Here is a 17,608-nt window from a genome sequence, read left to right on the forward strand (position 1 = left end):
GGAAAGGAAGGTTGCTTAGGGTGGGCGGCCCTGGGAGGAGTCGACTCCTTATGCAAATCACAGCGGCGCTCAAGGGCCAGGAGGCGGGGCTTGCGATGCAAAGCCTGGTCCGCCTTTGGAAGCGCGAGGGGGCGGGCCCGCAACCCTCGGCCTCCTTCCGCGAGTCTCTGACGTCGCGACGTCTCGTTTAAAAGCGGCCGCGCAGGCGCAGTGAGCCGAAATGCGAACTTAGGCTGTTACACAACTGCTGGGGTCCGCTCTCGCCGCCCGCCCGGTAGTCAGTCAGCGTCGCCGCCGCTGTCGCCGCCTTAGCGGTTCCGGGAGTCTCAGGCCCGCAGCCGCCGCCGCTTACCCGCGCCTTCGGGAGCCTCCGGGAGCTCCCGTCCGCCCGCATAGGCCGGTCTCGACCGCCTGCGTCTCCTCGGCGCCACTCGCCGCCCGCCGCTCTCACCGCTCCGGCCGACATGAGCGGGGACCATCTCCACAACGATTCCCAGGTACAGTTCGGCACGGTCCTCTCGGCGCCCCGGCCCCACCCCGGCTCTCCGCGACCCCCAGCGCAGGCCCCGGCCCGGCCGCTTTGACAGGCCGGAGCCCCAGGCCAGGGGCGGCCGGCCGGCGGAGGTGGGCTCGCTGGGCCTAGGACGAAAGCCGCCAAGTTACATATTGGGGTGGCGGGGGTGGGAATGGCTGCCCCTTAAAGGCCGTTCCCGGGGGGTCCCTTCCTCCCTGGGGCGCAGGGTGGGCTAGGCCCCCGGCTCCGCGCGCTCGCCGCCCGCGGGGTTAAATGTGCCTGTTTTGTTCATCTTCCCCCCTTTTCTTTCTCCAGATTGAAGCGGATTTCCGATTGAATGGTGAGTGTGCCCCCCTCCCCGACCCCAGGTCCTCCCGCCGCCGGCCGCCTACCCCGCGCCCCGCTGGAGCCCGGCAGAGGACAGACATGGCGTCCCAGAGACTAAGTCCCGGCTCCTCGCTCACCGGCCCCATTGTTCCCATCGGGCCGCCTCTGGACCCCCTTTCCGGGGACCCCAGCACCCCCAGATCACGGCCCTCCCAAGAGGGGGCAACGGAGACCCGGCGTCGCCCGCCGCCGGGCTTCGGGCAGCCTTTCCCGGCCCGGATTCCTCCCGGGAAAGTCGCCTTGTCGACAGTCGGGACTTAGTCTCTGCGCCATTTTCTTTTTCTCTCTCCTTTCTGTGCCTGTGTCTCTTTCTCTCCCTCCCTCGGCTCTTTCCTTGAGCTGCCCAGAAAGAGCTTTCTGCAGAGCAAAGCCGTATAAATCATAGACTTCACCCGAGAGGGAAGGGTGGGAGACTGAATTGTTACAATTTTTTCCAAAGAGAACTTTATTTTGGGGGTTATTCCCTTTCTGCTGCTTGTTTGTTTCCTTTTCTGTTTCCAGAATGAAAGATATCCTCCGGCAACTGTTGAATTTGGTGGTGGTTGGGGGTGGTGATGGTGTAAGTTGTTTGTGATGGGAATTATGGTTCTAAAACTAAAGCTGCCCTTTGTGGAGTTCTTCATATTTTGAGATTGTTTTTCCCAAGTTGTGTTCTTTGCGAAGGTAGTAGTCCCTCCCTTCAGAAAGTTTGCAAGTTCTCTGTGGGCCGTCCAATGTAAATGTTGGACCCAGGGAGATAGATTTTTTTTTTTTTTATTAAAGTATTACTAGAACTTTTCATTGTGGCTGAGGTTCCTAAGGCAGCACTTTCCCCCCCTTTTTTTTTCTTCCTTTTTTTTTTATTTTTTAAAGAACCTCAGTTTAGTGTACTTGTCAGGAGGAAAGATTGTTGAGCATCTCATCTGGACTTGTGTATTGGCCTTTTCTTTTGGGCTGTAGGGAAGAAAAAGAGATTTTATTTATTGAAACAAAGAGTGACCAGCACCCACCCCTGCTTCCTGTTCTTTTTTAGAGGTCTCTGTTTTTCAGGAATCAAGAGCTAGCTTGCTTTTCCCAGAACTTTATGATTTTGACCCCTTTTCAGCCAAATCGAGGCATTTATTTATCTTTGAGTATTTCCACTTCACTTAATCAATGAAGAGTTCCCCCAATAAAAAGCTCACCCTGAGGGCTTTTCAACAATCTTACTGAAGGAGAAAAGTACCCTCTGTAGTAGTGTGCTGGGAATTCCCACTGATTCTGATGGTACATAATCCTGCTCAATTGAGTTTGGGTTCCGGGAACCTCTCCAATGGGAGAAGCTGATGAGTATGTTTTCTGATGTTGTAATCAGCAGTCCATCGTGTTAGCCTGGTATACTGAGAGCAGCCTTATGTTCAGGTTTTGTAATGGAGCATCTAGCAAGAGATGGGACTCTGAAAGGAAAGATTCTGGTTAAATTCACATGTTGCATTTCTTGAGCACCTGATATGTGCCAAACACTGCGCATAGTGCTAGAGCTGACCCTTTGGCCACAACACTTCTCTTGCCCTCAATTCAGTCTATCGAGAGAGACATAATTAGTTAATTATAAGGTAGGTGCTAAGGCATATGTATACCCAAAATGCTTTGAGAAACTAGGGGACTTAATTTTGTCTGGGGGTGGGGAAATTTCTCAGAGGAGGTGACTTCTGAGTGTTGTGCAAGACTAGGTGCTGAGTGTCAGGGGTTGGAGTATTTCTTAACTATGTTGAGCTAACCTATCAGGGTTTTAAAAGGGAGATGAGGCCCCTGCAGTTCAGAAAATCGAAAAGAGTGTAGATGTTTCTTAGGGATGTGGGAGCAAAGAAAGGACGTGGCAGGTGAGGATTTGTAAAGAGTCCTTTTGACCTCTTCGGCGAAGGTAGGAGCAAAACACAGAAAAAGTGTTCTTTTGACTTTAAGACCAGGCTGAGTAGGTCATGTATTTAGTAGTGAAAGAAAGTTTAGTCCTTTCTCATCAATAAGTTATTCTCCATGTTGCTCACTTAAATTATACAAAGGAACTGTTGAGTATGTGAATGATTGTGGGCTGGGTGGCTTGTTGATCTTTAATGCTGTTTTTATAGAGATTGAAACCGACTATATTGACTTCTAGAATGTGATCACTTGTAATTGCAGTAATTGTTAATATTTGTTGAATACTTACTGTTTGCCTGGCACGAATCTCAGCTCTTTGCATGGATTATCTAATTCAATTTAGTCCTTGGAAGGACCTTATGAGTTAATACTATTATCTCTGTTTTATAGATGGGGAAACTGAGGCTTAGTATGTTTACTAGCTTTCCCAAGGGCAGGGAGTGGGGCACTCCAAAGCTCTCAGGTGTAGCCAGTATGCTATATATGTGATTGTAGTATGACAAAATTAAAAGCTGAACATCTCTATTTTCTTACAGAGCTGAAAAATGTGGGAGGGAAGGATTTGCTAGTTTGTCATTTGCTTACTTTTTAACTAACCTACTCCTTCAAGAGAAAAAGCATTTTAACTGCCTCCCTACCACTGTAAGTGTCTGACACTGGACTAATTATCTTTGTAAATATTGTTCAGAAGAAAGGTGTAGTGTTAGTAACTGTGTGCTTGCTCTATTAAGTAATAGCCTGGTAACAAGTGATTGATTTATGTAACCGTGAAAGACTGTTTTTAAAAAATAAAAATCAGTGTTTAATTGTACACAGACATGTCATTATTGATCTTTGTATTAAGAAGAGTTTGCTGTAGCATGATTGTAAGTGGACTTAGCTGAACTTACAGATTAACTGTGGAAGTTCATATATACTAACATCCCTCATTCTACCTGCCCTCGTCCCTTAAGATCTGAAAGGTTTTATGCCCTTTGGAGTTCATTCTTTACAGTAGTTAAAACTGTTGCTGTTCATTTGAAGTTCACAACATTCTGACCCATGCTTAACTGCTGGGAAAATCTGTTATTTGTGAAATGCTTTTATATTTAAAATATTGATGGTGAGCTTGGAGTTTCAGTAGTAGAAACCGTAATCTTTTGACTACCTTTTTCCTAGGTGTTGGTAGCACTAAGTGTGGTGGGTCTGAGTCATTATTACAGTAACTGCCAGGTTATCCGCAGAGTTGAAAATGGTAACATCATGTTGGGGGTTAGTGATCCTTCTGCTGTTTCAAGTTTTTGCCCATCCACTTTGCATTTGTGGGGTTCTTCCCTCCTTGGGATGAGCAAAGTATAATGCTTGATTCCATCAGTGACTGACTATTCTAAGCAATGTTATATGGGATCATAATTTGACATCATCTTGTGTTGATTCTGGTTTAGCTTAATAGATTCGGATTGTATGGAAGAATTAAATATGAATTGTTTCTGATGCAGACAGATGTATTTCTGTGCTGTTAGTTGCAGGTTGAGGTGGGGGGTGGGAAGACTGATGATGTGGCTATCTGAAAGTTACCATCACATTTTTAAAACTGCAAACTGATGGCGCCTTCAAATGACATCTGGCACGTCTTCTTGCTCAATCCAGGAGCACTTAAGTATCAGGCTCCAGTGTTTTTCTTTCTACAGCTAGACTCCTTGGGGCATCTTTTCAGAATTAGTGACTACTGTAGCATCTTAATACTATTTAGACTTGAAACAAAGTTGCTTGTCAACATGTGTTTTTTAGATTACTAGCATATCAGAACTTCCAAACAAATTTCAGATTCCGATGTTGCTGGTAAAACAAGAAAATCCAGGAGTTATTAAAGGAATCAGAAACACCTCATAGTTTGAAAGGTGAAACTAGGTAATATTGATGACACCAGCTCCTACTTTTCCACCAAAGTAGGTAAAATGGAAAATACAAACCCAGAGTTAGTCCCCAAATCTCACTTACCAATTGTAGTAAAAAGAGAATTATCTGACTTTTTTTAACATCAGCATGAAAATGAGGAATTGTGAGAGCTTGAAGGAGTGATTCATTAATTTGTTCTGGGTCCTAGTGAATTGGTATCCATTTATACCATGTACAAGAAAGAGCCAGGGATTCTTCACATGTTTTAACTCTTTTATTCCAAAATTAGGCCATTGGGGGTTTTTTGTTTGTCTTCAGCATATGTGTGGGGGGCGGGTGCAAAAATATCTATGTTTTAGAAAGCTTGGTGTCGTATATCAATTATAACAGTTATCCTCTGCTAAGCGTATGCGAAATGATTCTGTTGTACTTCATGGATATATTTCATTTTAGGAGGCTTCAGATTATACTGAATTTGTGCGTGTTGTATTAATTGGGTATTAATGCATATGTATGTTATGGATCTTTAACAACTTTAGCCACATTTTTAGTACAAAATAAAACCTGATTTTTATCAGATGCAAAGTTCTTTCCCCAGAAATATGTTTTTGTGAGGGATTTCATCCTTCCCTTATGAAACTATGTTTAACTCCAATAAAGTTCTAGCTATATTTGGAAAAAAGGATTCAAGTGTAATTGTTTAGTTTTGAATGAGGCTATGGAAATGCTTGAATATTTGATATGGGACCCTGAGGTTAAAAAAAAACAACAAAACCTTTTGAAAGAAGGTAAAAGGTAGTCAATTCATCGCTTTTGTATATGGGAGAGTCAGTTGAGTGACTTTTCCGTGTCCTGTGGTTTAGATAATCTGCCTCTTAAATATTTAGAGCCATTAACTTTGCATAACATGGGCATTTGGGCTATTGAGAATTGAGAATTGGCTTCTTAAGGTAAAAAGGTTGGGATGGGAGAAGTTCCTAACTGGATTTTAAGAAGTGAGTGAAGTATTGTGTTTAAAGGAAGCTTTCAGATTGTGATTAAACTTTGAGTAGTAATAGTTGGCACAAGTCTTTTCTCTATTTCCTTGTCTTGTAAATCCAAGTTTGAGATACAGCTTTCTATCCCTATGGCACCAGACCAGTCATCGAAGTGGGAAATCTAAAGAGAGGCGAGGAATAATTAGCGTTTTGCCAGCCTCTGCCCTTCCCCCACAACCTGCCTATCTAGGTGTGCGTTGTGTGTATGCTCTGTGTTGATAGCACCAGTGCTTGGGTACTGTGGAGGGGGTTAAAGATTGTTGGGGGGGAGGGAGGGAGGACGGGTAGCATGGAAGCCTGGGCTTTATTATTAGGTGGAAAAAAGCTGGTAGAATATGTTAGATATTAATGGTTATTTTTGGTAGGGTTATAGGAAATGACAGTATGCTTAGTAGCAGGTATTTTTTTTAAAAAAATTTTTTTTTTCAACGTTTTTTTTAATTTATTTTTGGGACAGAGAGAGACAGAGCATGAATGGGGAGGGGCAGAGAGAGAGGGAGACACGGAATCTGAAACAGGCTCCAGGCTCCGAGCCATCGGCCCAGAGCCTGACGCGGGGCTCGAACTCACGGACCGCGAGATCGTGACCTGGCTGAAGTCGGATGCTTAACCGACTGCGCCACCCAGGCACCCCAGTAGCAGGTATTATTTAACATGATTTTTATTCTGTATGTTCAAGAAAGATGCTAAGTATTTTTCAAACTGAAAAGTGATTTTGCTGATTATCTCAAGTATATCTTCAGGTATATAGATTGTAGTATCAAGCTATTAAATGTCTTTGTCATTTATGTCTCTAAAATTTTAATCAAGAAATTCAAAGGGACATAAGCAACTTAGGTGTTAAATTTCTTTTTGGATGGTATTCTTTTTAATTTGTTGGCTTAAGTTTTTATATCTAAGTTACCTCACTGCCACCTTTACCTTTGTATACTGTTGTTGGTAATTTTTCTGAAATTTATAGTAGATATTTTTATTTACATCTCCTTCCATGCCCTCTTAGGGCTTAGGGTAGATTTAGGGTAGAGGTGCAACTCTACCAGGCTGTTCATTCCTCTCTGAGCCTTTGAAGTTAACTTTGTTTCTGTGGATTGGAGGAACCAAAGAACTAGTTCATTAACATTCCTGAGATATACCTAGAGAAGCTCCAACAAAAGGTGTTAAAGCAGTCAGCATTACTGGGGACTTTAATTTTCTTGTCTTTGTTGATATTGTTGAGAACAGGTTTAATAGATCCCTGGGTATCTGACATTTTCCTATTTTTTAAGAACAAAAACAAATCGGCCAACTCTTGGTCTCAATATTTGCATTTTTCTTAGCACAGCCTAGCAAAGATAGATGCTGGGATCTTTCTTGGAGAAGATATCTTTGGCTGTTTGGAATTCACCTTCCCCCATCCCCCTGAAAAGTTTTAAGTTGTAGGTTAATCCGCACTAGAGTACACTAGAAATGCACCCTTTGGGGGTGCCTTGGGTGGCTCAGTTGGTTGAGTATCTGACGTTTGGTTTTGACTCAGGTCATGATCTCACGGTTCGTGAGTTGGAGCCCCGCATTGGACTCTGTGCTGACAGCACAAAGCCTGCTTGGGATTCTCTTTCCCCCTCTCTCTGCCCCATCCCTGCTTGCACTCTCTCTGTCTAAATAAATAAATAAACTTAAAAAAAAGAAAAAAGAAATGTACCCTTTTGCTATTTTGTAAAAAAGTCCAGATTTTAATCTTATTACCATACAAATGCCTAGATTTAGAAAGGTTTGTAAGCAGAATACTGGCTGGGCAGAACTTAAACGTCGCAGGTTTCAAGATCAGTGGATTAGGGGATCTCATTGGCTAAGACCCTTTACTTTACCCAACTCCTGTAAGATAGCCTCTTCATTTGTAGTGCGTTATCTGAGCTCTTGCTAGTCAGTAGAAGGGGAAGTGGAAGGAAAGAAACACATTTTGAGAGCTTAGTAGACATCACATTTTGTATTCATTAAATGGGAATTTAATGGGAATAGTACAGATTGTATAGGTTTATGGGAGAAGCTGAGACCAAGAAGGGGAAATTTTGCTTTTTACACCTTCTCAACTCCTCTTTTTGGTAGTATACTACCTGGTCTAGATTATGGAAATCCCATACTGCAATTGGTAAGCTTCTGGTATAGATGTTACGGCCTTCCCTTAATTATGTGCTGGTAGAGAAAGTTCAGACCCCTTGCACCTGGAGGGCTAAGTCTTCAAGAGATGATTTGGTGTAAAGGCTGGAACCAGAGTGCTACTGAAGGGTATAAGTGATGAAGAGGGAGGCTGTGGGGAGTACTTTCTTGAGCACCTGTGGTAAAATAGAAAATTGGAGTAGAAAATCTAAGTAAGTCCCTTTTCTTAGTATGAAACTTAACTCGGGCTGCCAAATTTTGTTTTGTTATCTGTAGATAAGGATGGTATTTCTATGCCTCACAAGCTATTGAGAATTTATAAGTATATAATGTGCCTCTTTGTCCATATTTTACAATTTAAGCTTTGGTCAGACAGCTTCTATTATGAAATAGATCTTTATTTTGAATGTTAGGTTTGACATACTGTTGTTGGTGACTCCTTCCTTCCTTCACTGGTATTCCCTGATAACCTTTTAAATCTTCCTGACATTTACACAGTGAACAGTAGCATATACCTAGAGTTGGTTGAGTCTTTATCTAACTGAACTTCACAGCCTACACTGCTGTCTTCTGACTGTTAAGCAACCACTATAAAAGGAAAGGTGGTGTATCTATGTGTAGGTTTGGGCTAAGTAGGAGCCAAATGTGTATCTGGTTCCTACTTTTCTAAGAAGAAGGCAAGGTTGTCATTGCTGAAAGAACTACTTTTTCAGGGGAGATGGGCTTAGACATGAAAAAAACATATTGCTATAGCTAATTTCTCAACCCTTTAATAGAACTATGGATTTTCTATTAAAGATACCCAGAGCTTATATGTCAATTATATTTCAATTTTTAAAAAGGTACCCAGAGTTTTATCTTTATTAGATGCATTTAATAAGTGAAATGCCAAGTTCATTGTTGATGATTTTATTTATTTATTTTTTTTATTTTAGAGAAGGAGTGTGTGAGCAGGGGAGAGGGGCAGAGGGAGAGAGAATCTTAAGCAGGCTCCATGCTGAGCATGGAGCCCAATGAGGGGCTTGGTCCCATGTCCCTGTCGGGATCATGACCTGAGCTGATATCAAGAGTCAGATGCTCAACCGACTGAGCCGTCCAGGTGTTCTGTGATTTTTTTTTTCTTAACAACAAAACTCAGTATTTCTTGTGTCAACATGTTTTTTTTTTCAAATGCCACTATTTTACTTCTTGCCCCAAAACATTTTAAACTCAGAAGACTGAAAGTGTCTAAGAGTTACCTACATTTTTCATTTATTCACATACTGCTTATAGTGACCAACTCAACTTCCTGTGAAACAGTTCATTCTTGGCAACAGAATGCCTTAAATAATAAAACTTAAGGGGCGCCTGGGTGGCTCAGTCAGTTGAGCGTCCGACCTCAGCTCGGGTCATGATCTCACAGTCTGTGAGTTCGAGCCCCGCGTCGGGCTCTGTGCTGACAGCTCAGAGCCTGGGGCCTGTTTCAGATTCTGTGTCTCCCTCTCTCTCTCTGACCCTCCCCCGTTCATGCTCTGTCTCTCTCTCTCTCTCAAAAATAAATTAAAAAAACGTTAAAAAAATAATAAAACTTAAGTATGAGAACTTAAATAGTAAACTCCATGTTAACAGTTATGCAGGAGTATAGGCATTTGGGAGACTCCATGAAAAAGTTTATTTAGTAAGCAGAAATTTCGATAATGGCTCATAAGTCTAGCTAATGCTGATTATTGAGTTGCCTTGAATTTGTTACTTGGAAAGTTCTCCTTAAAGAAAATAAACCAAAGTCAGTTGCAGATATGTTTACAAATGTCCATTAGATTCAGCCAGATGGATCTTAGTAGATACACCATTGATAAAAAAGGAGTACCACAGGGGCGCCTGGGTGGCTCAGTCAGTTGGGCATCAGGTCATGATCTCACAGTCTGTGAGTTCGAGCCCCGCATTGGGCTCTGTGCTGATAGCTCAGGGCCTGGAGCTTTGGATTCTGTGTGTGTCTCTCTCTCTGCCCCTCCCCTGTTCATGCTCTCTCTCTCTCTGTCTCAAAAAACAAAAAAACCCAAAAAAATTTTTTAAAATTAAGAAAAAAAGAGTATCACAGAAGCATCACAACAGGAGCAGACTTCAGACTTAATATTCAGTTAAACGTGGGCCAGAGAAAATAATTTTATAGGAGAGAAATTACAAAATAGGGTCTTATTTTATTTTATTTTATTTTATTTTATTTTATTTTATTTTATTTTATTTTTTTAAATGTGTGTTGATTTAAAGAGTCTTCAAAGGTAAAATTTTCAGGATGTCTGGGTGGTTCAGTCAGTTAAGTGTCTGACTCTTAATTTCTGCTCAGGTCGTGATCTCATGGTTCGTGAATTTGAGTCCCATGTCAGGCTCTGTGCTGACAGCATGGAACCTGCTTGGGATTCTCTCCTCTTCTCTATCTGTCCCTTCCCTACTCACTCCCCCCCCCCCCCCAAATAAATAAACATTTTAAAAGTTTTCAAAAGATAAACGTGTCCGGAACATGGCTTTTTGTTGTTGTTGTTGTTGTGTTTTTTTGTTTTTTTGTTTTTTTTTCAACGTTTTTTATTTATTTTTGGGACAGAGAGAGACAGAGCATGAATGGGGAGGGGCAGAGAGAGAGGGAGACACAGAATCAGAAACAGGCTCCAGGCTCCGAGCCATCAGCCCAGAGCCTGACGCGGGGCTCGAACTCACAGACCGCGAGATCGTGACCTGGCTGAAGTCGGAGGCTTAACCGACTGCGCCACCCAGGCGCCCCTTGTTTTGTTTTTTAATGTTTATTTTTGAGAGAGAGAGAGAGAGTGCATGAACAGGGGAGGGGCAGAGAGAGGAAGACACAGAATCTGAAGCAGGCTCCAGGCTCTGAGCTGTCAGCACAGAGCTCAATGCGGGGCCTGAACCCATGAACCACAAGATCATGACTTGAGCTAAAGTCAGTCACTGACTGAGTCACCCAGGTGCCCCAGGAACATATGGTTCCTAAAGTATGTGAAAAAAAATCCTAGAGTAAGTGACTGTTTATTAATACTGCATGGCTCTTTTGCCCTCGGTATGTGAGAATGTCCAAGATTGGATTAAAGTCTTCAAAGCTTGGGCTTCTTTCTCTTACCTTTTTTTTTTTTTTTTTTTTTTTATTCCTGATTCAGAATGTGAATGGTTGGGGGGGGGGGGTGATTGTGTCTATCTGTGTGATGTGTGTGTGTCCCCATCAAATCATGATAGAGTGTAAAGGACAGAGATTGAGTCAAGGGGGATTTGAATTTAAGTTCTTGTGCTTCAATAGTGAGATTTTTGAACAAGTTAATCTCCAAGCCTTAGTTCCTTACCTATAAACTAGGTCTAACACTTAAGATTGAGGATTAAAGAGCATGTGAAGATCACTTTAGAAAAGGTGACACTTAAAACAGAATCTTAGTTCCTTGCCACATCTTAAAAAAGAAAAATCCAAAACCCAGACCTTTTTCAGAGATTTCTTTATTTTAGTCTTTTGTGCAAAGGGAATATCTTTAATTTTTAAATTGGGGTACCCAAGGGGGAGGGTCACCAGAGAGCTTTGAATATGATACTGTTGCTGTGAATCCAGATGGGCTCAGGACAGTAAGACTTTGTGTACAAACCACTTTGTTTTTCAGAGTTAAATTACAGTTTAAGAATCTTTGGCAGTCAGTAACTTTTCCCCCTTTGCACTTGGGATGGTGCAATATTTATAGATCTACTCAGAAAACTAAAAATTTCATGTTTAATTGCAAATGGAAAATTTAAGCTGCCATATTCATTTGTTCAAACATTCGGAAAGTAAATACCAGTAACGACTAGACACAGATGAACGAGACAAATCCATATGGCTCTCAGAATGAACATTTTGAAGTGAGTACTTGTAGGTCTGTACACTCACTTCCTCTGTTGAGATGCCATATTTTTCATGGGGCCACAGTATAAAGGCTCCTGACATAGGTTAAATGGGATGGAAGGTACTTTCTGTCAGTGAATACTTAACTGTCAGTGAAAGAGGGACATCTCTATTTGAAGTTTTTTTTAGGATACCTGTAAACTCATTAAATCCTTTCACCTGGAATAGAAGAAGTTAAAAGTTCTGTTTATGGATTTCTCATTATTAGACAACAGTATTGCATGAGTTGTAGAGAAGTAGTTTTCAGGTTTCCCTAAACTGGTAGATTTATCAGTGACTAGCAATGTTCACATTGTGTGCAAGAGATCCGTGTGACAATAGCCAATCCAAGTATTTGCTTGAAATGGTTAAAATTCTTGAACTCAGTTGCCTGAAATAGAGTAAAATCACCATCTTCGGAAACTTGAAGAACTAAGATCTTTGAGATTAGTCCTGGGAAACTAATTTTGCGAAGCAGTTTAAATATATTACTATTTTTACTGCTTCCTGATCCATGAAGTGTCTTGGTATGAAGGCCATTAAACTCCTCAGAAGAAGGTTGAGAGTACATAATGGTATTACTTCCAGTGATCTGAATACTGGAAAAGTGATTGAGACTAAATGTTAGACTGACCATGCTTATTCTTACAGTGAGTTTTCACAAGAATGAATGCAATGTCACTAGTGCTTGCTATTTAACAACAGAAATGAAGAAACAAGAGTCTCTCAGAGAATTGAGACTATTTGTTAATTTTTCATGGTTCCAGTTAACCAGAAAAGAAAATAAAAGCAGGGAGGAGGAACAGAAGTTGTCTAGGCTTTGTAACTGCTGGCTTGTTATTCTTGACTTCCAAGCAGAAAGCTCTCCAAGGCCAGACCCCCAGCTCTGAGAGGTCTCCAGTTAGCTTCCTCAATGCAAGTTCAGCTGGTGGTGGTTTGACCATAATTATTACCTTTTCCCCTTAAAAATCAAATCACCTCCTTTCTCCCTTGAATGCAGTGTGATATAAAAATAGACACTTAAGGGGCGCCTGGGTGGCGCAGTCGGTTAAGCGTCCGACTTCAGCCAGGTCACGATCTCGCGGTCTGTGAGTTCGAGCCCCGCGTCAGGCTCTGGGCTGATGGCTCGGAGCCTGGAGCCTGTTTCCGATTCTGTGTCTCCCTCTCTCTCTGCCCCTCCCCCGTTCATGCTCTGTCTCACTCTGTCCCAAAAATAAAAAAAATAAAAAAAAATAGACACTTAAGCAGAACTTTATAATCCTTTATAAATGTTAGCATCTTCCTAATCTCAGAATGTCAGGAGAGTTGTATATTAGCAGAGAATGCTTGTTTGCTAGCAAACTGTAGAAAAACAGATTATAGTTGAGCAAACAAGCTGAAATTTTTCCTCCTATAGTCCTGAAAACACTATAGCACTTCTTTAGGACTGGAGCTAATCTGTAGAATTTAGATGTCAGATAGTGTTTGTGCTAGGCTCCAGTTTTTAGGGGAATAGTTTAAAGTTACAGTACAGTGTGATTCAATTGGGTCCATAAGAGACTGAAAACAGTAAAAGTGTTTGCATCAGGGGCGCCTGGGTGGCGCAGTCGGTTAAGCGTCCGACTTCAGCCAGGTCACGATCTCGCGGTCCGTGAGTTCGAGCCCCGCGTCAGGCTCTGGGCTGATGGCTTGGAGCCTGGAGCCTGTTTCCGATTCTGTGTCTCCCTCTCTCTCTGCCCCTCCCCCGTTCATGCTCTGTCTCTGTCCCAAAAATAAATAAAAAACGTTGAAAAAAAAATTAAAAAAAAAAAAAGTGTTTGCATCAGTAAGACTACCAGTATATTAAGCAGAATCCATACTCACTGCACATATGTAAATATGCATGCTAGTCAGTGCTATTGTACAAAGGTGAAGATAATTTTGTTAAAGCAGTTTTGTTATTGAAAACTTGATTTGGGGTGCCTGGGTGGTTCAGTTAGTTGAGTGTCCGAGTCTTGATTTCAGCTTTGGTCATGGCTCTCATGGTTCATGGGATTGAGCACTGCATAAGTGTGGAGTCTGCTTGGGATTCTCTCTCTGTCCCCCAACCCCCTCGCTCCCCCTTAAAAAAAAAAAAAAAAGTTCCACAAGAACTCTATTTCCCAAAAATTACGTTCAGTGTATATTCTTCTCCCACAAGTCTATAGTCCTGTTTTGTTAAAGTATTTCTTTTTACCCTGGAATACCTTAGTCTTTAGGATTTGGTACAGTTGGATAAGTATCCCCAGTATGTATCCATTTTACTACCTATTTGGGAAGGCACTAAGTATTAAAAACTCCTTGAAGGTTAGCAACATCTCCGCCTATTTTAGTACTGAAGGCATAGTTTTGGATACTCCTTTTCCTTTCTAGTGCAGTCTGTCTGCAAACACCACTTAATCCCAAGCCATAAGTAATCACTTTTCTCTGGCTTTGAGCCTTTCTTGTCCTCTTTTTCCAATTTTTTTTTTCTAGACTGGAGAAATTTACATGTTTTGCTTATTTACTAGGAAGTGTGTAAGAGCACGATCTCATCCTGTGTGGACAGTACAGATGCTTTCAACAAATGTTTAAATTGTGAAGTGGGAACCCCTCTCTCTCCTAGCTTATTTGCTGGTTGAAAATCCAGTGAGAAAAATTGAGAGTTTTACACTAAGTTTTCTTTCTTTATTTGTAAAGATTTTATTTTTTTAATTTTTAAAAATATTTATTCATTTTTGAGAGAGAAAGAGCGAGCACGGGGGAGGGGCAGAGAGAGAGGGAGACACAGAACTCGAAGCAGGCTCCAAACTCCAGGCTGTCAGCCCAGAGCCCAACGCGGGGCTTGAACACAATGGTGAGATCATGACCTGAGCCAAAGTCGGACACTTAACTGACTGAGCCACCCAGCCACCCTAAAGATTTTATTTTATTTATTTTTTTTTTTTTAATTTTTTTTTTTTAACGTTTATTTATTTTTGAGACAGAGAGAGACAGAGCATGAACAGGGGAGGGGCAGAGAGAGAGACACACACAGAATCTGAAACAGGCTCCAGGCTCCGAGCTGTCAGCACAGAGCCCGACGCGGGGCTCGAACTCACAGACCGCGAGATCATGACCTGAGCTGAAGTCGGACGCTTAACCGACTGAGCCACCCAGGTGCCCCCTAAAGATTTTATTTTTAAGTAATCTCCACACCCAACATGGGGCTGGAACTCACAACCCCAAGATCGAGTCACCTGCTCCACCAACTGAACCAGCCAAGCACTCCTGCACTAACTTTTCATTGTTGTCGAGCTAAAATGCTTAAGAATCACCTGGGAGTACTTGGTAAAAATACATATTTCTAGGCCTAAACCTCTTAAGTTGATTCTGTAGTGGCACAGACTGAGAAATCTGCATTTTTAATACATATCTAACAATCCTGGATGATTCTGATTAATACATGAGACCACAGATCATCTTTGGAGAAACTGATCTATCTGGACTTTACTATCTTACTTGCGTAAGATGTATGTTTTTGCTTCATTTGTTCAGGGTACTCCATTGGTTAAGCTATTCAGTTTATGGGATTTTTTAAGGACCAGAACAGTGTTTTTCAGTATATGTTTATAAAAGGATTATATTTATCCTACTCTAAATACCTTCTTTCAACGAGTAATTCACCTAAATAGTAGAGATAGTTAACTGACTTTGCGGCTGTTTTCCTATTTATCTCATCAGAATCCTAATCCTTTCTCCTCCTTCCATGTTTAACAAGCCATTTGATCTTGATGTCATCTTTTAGGATTGGGTGACTAAGCAAAGCACAAAGAGCAAGAGGTTGTTTTCATACTAATATCCCCAAAATGGTTAAGACAGGGACTTTTAGAAGGTAAGTGGAGGTATGGGTACAATTTAGTGGTCTTTAGCTACTGATGGCACTGATGGACATGGGAGGATGTGAATAGAGCAGTGGTTCTTCTAGCATGGTTTCCTGATCAGCATCAGCATTGTTTGAGAACTTGTAGGAAATGTAAATTATTGGGCTCATCCCGACCTACTGGCCTAAATTCTTGAGAGTGTTAGGTGATATGATATACACTAAAGTTTCAAAACCAGTGGAATAAAGTAAGACTTAAAATTCACCCTTCTGTTGAGCCTCACATTTTTATTTTATTTTTTAACTAAAGAAAAAAAATTTTTTTAGCCTCACATTTTTAGGAGGAATGAAAGTTGACAAAGTCCACATGCTTACATGCTTGAAATCTAGACTTTGGAGTTAGATAAACTTGGTTAGCTGGGTGGCCTTAAGCAAGTCACAACTCTGATCTTAGTTTCTCATCTGTAACAGTAGGGATAGTAGCTATCTCAGTCATATGAGAGGACATTTAATAGTATCTGGTACTATTATATCCCCAAGGTCAAATAATTGACAAGAATAAGATAAGTTGATCAAAATAAGCTTTTAGTCTTGACATTCATATGAAGCTTAGAACTAGTTTTGTGTAGTAATTCATCCTCTTAAGCAGTATTCCTTTTTTTTTTTTTTTTTTTTACAAAGCCCATGGCTAGGCCTCCGTACTTATTCATGTGCTTCCTTATAGTTTTGAAGTTGGAGTAATTCATAACTGAAGCGTAAAAAGGAGCCTGTTAAATGATTAGCACTAGAAAGTGTTCTTCAGAAGAAGAAATACATGTATTCAGGCTTAGTCTTTCTCCAGCTAATTGCCCAGAGAATGGCCTGTGCATTTCAAGCGTGGTCAATAGTGATACTTTAGACAAAGAGGGTCCCTTAGTTGAATTAGTAATAGGATGCATGAAACCACTGCATCAACACCCTTGACTCCTTTATGGGTAGACAAGGTGTGGACTTGTGCTTCTTGGTTGAATTAGTAATAGGATGCATGAAGCGGTGCATCAGCACACTCAAGGTGTGGACTTGGGTGCATTTTTTTAAAATTTTTTATTTTTTTAATTTATATCCAAGTCAGCATATAGTGCAACAGTGATTTCAGGAGTAGATTCTTAATGCCTCTTACCCATTTATCCCTTCTCCCCTCCCACAACCCCTCCAGTAGTCCTCTGTTTGTTCTCCATATTTAAGAATCTCTTACGTGTTTGTCCCCCTCCCTGTTTTTATATTATTTTTGCTTTCCTTCCCTATGTTAATCTGTTCTGTGTCTTAAAGTCCTTATATGAGTGAAGTCATATATTTGTCTTTCTCTGACTAATTTCACTTAGTATAATCCATGTAGTTGCAAATGGCAAGATTTCATTCTTTTTGATTGGGACTTGGGGGCATTTTGAGGCCCATGCCTGTTGTAAACAAAGGCAACTTAGGCTGAGCTGTGGATTCCTATGTAGCATAGACAGGAGGTTTATAGTCACTTTTACTATTTCCCAAGCATTAAGAGCTCACTTAATAGAAGCAAAGGAGGACAAGCCTGCAGGAATGGGCCTGTCCTAATTGAGTTGCCTGAGAAGGTACATTTTCAGGTTAGACAAGTCCTTTTTCCCTTTTAAGTTCTGCCTCTTGGGAAAGAAGAAGCATTTTCAGTGCAGGGATGTCCTTGTGAAAACATGACTCACTGCAGAAGAGTATATGAAATATAAATGCCAATTTTAAGGGTCTTGTAACTGGTTAATTACTTTCAGAGGCAGGAGTAAAGCTTTCTAGCTTTGTCTTGTATTTAGACAACAAAGGTGAGTTAGTAAAATGGGATTTGTTTGTCATACTCCTTATGTTTAAAATAATAGCTCTATCTAGCTTTGACTTACACCTCAGTGGACTGATCCCTTAGTTGAAATCTTCTCTAGGCAGCACTCATTGAGGCCCTGATTCTCCAGGGACTCTGCAGAAGTGTCCTGCTTTTGAGATGGCCAGTTTAGCCAGGAAAACTTTTGGCTGGCCTTAAGAAAACTACACAGTATAGTACC

At 41.4% G+C, this 17,608-nt stretch overlaps 1 protein-coding gene across 1 annotated transcript in view; it reads left to right on the plus strand.

The window, feature by feature from the left end:
• The first annotated feature begins 210 nt into the window (after window positions 1–210).
• Window positions 211–17,608, plus strand: part of TOP1 (DNA topoisomerase I) — a 97,957-nt gene continuing 80,559 nt past the window's right edge. The window contains exons 1-2 of the mRNA XM_058685604.1: window positions 211–497; window positions 830–854. Coding sequence (XP_058541587.1) covers window positions 465–497; window positions 830–854 — 58 coding nt within the window. The 5' untranslated portion in view covers window positions 211–464. The remainder of the gene's footprint in view (window positions 498–829; window positions 855–17,608) is intronic.

Source organism: Neofelis nebulosa, chromosome 9 (assembly GCF_028018385.1).
Source record: "Neofelis nebulosa isolate mNeoNeb1 chromosome 9, mNeoNeb1.pri, whole genome shotgun sequence".
Classification (NCBI taxonomy): domain Eukaryota; kingdom Metazoa; phylum Chordata; class Mammalia; order Carnivora; family Felidae; genus Neofelis; species Neofelis nebulosa.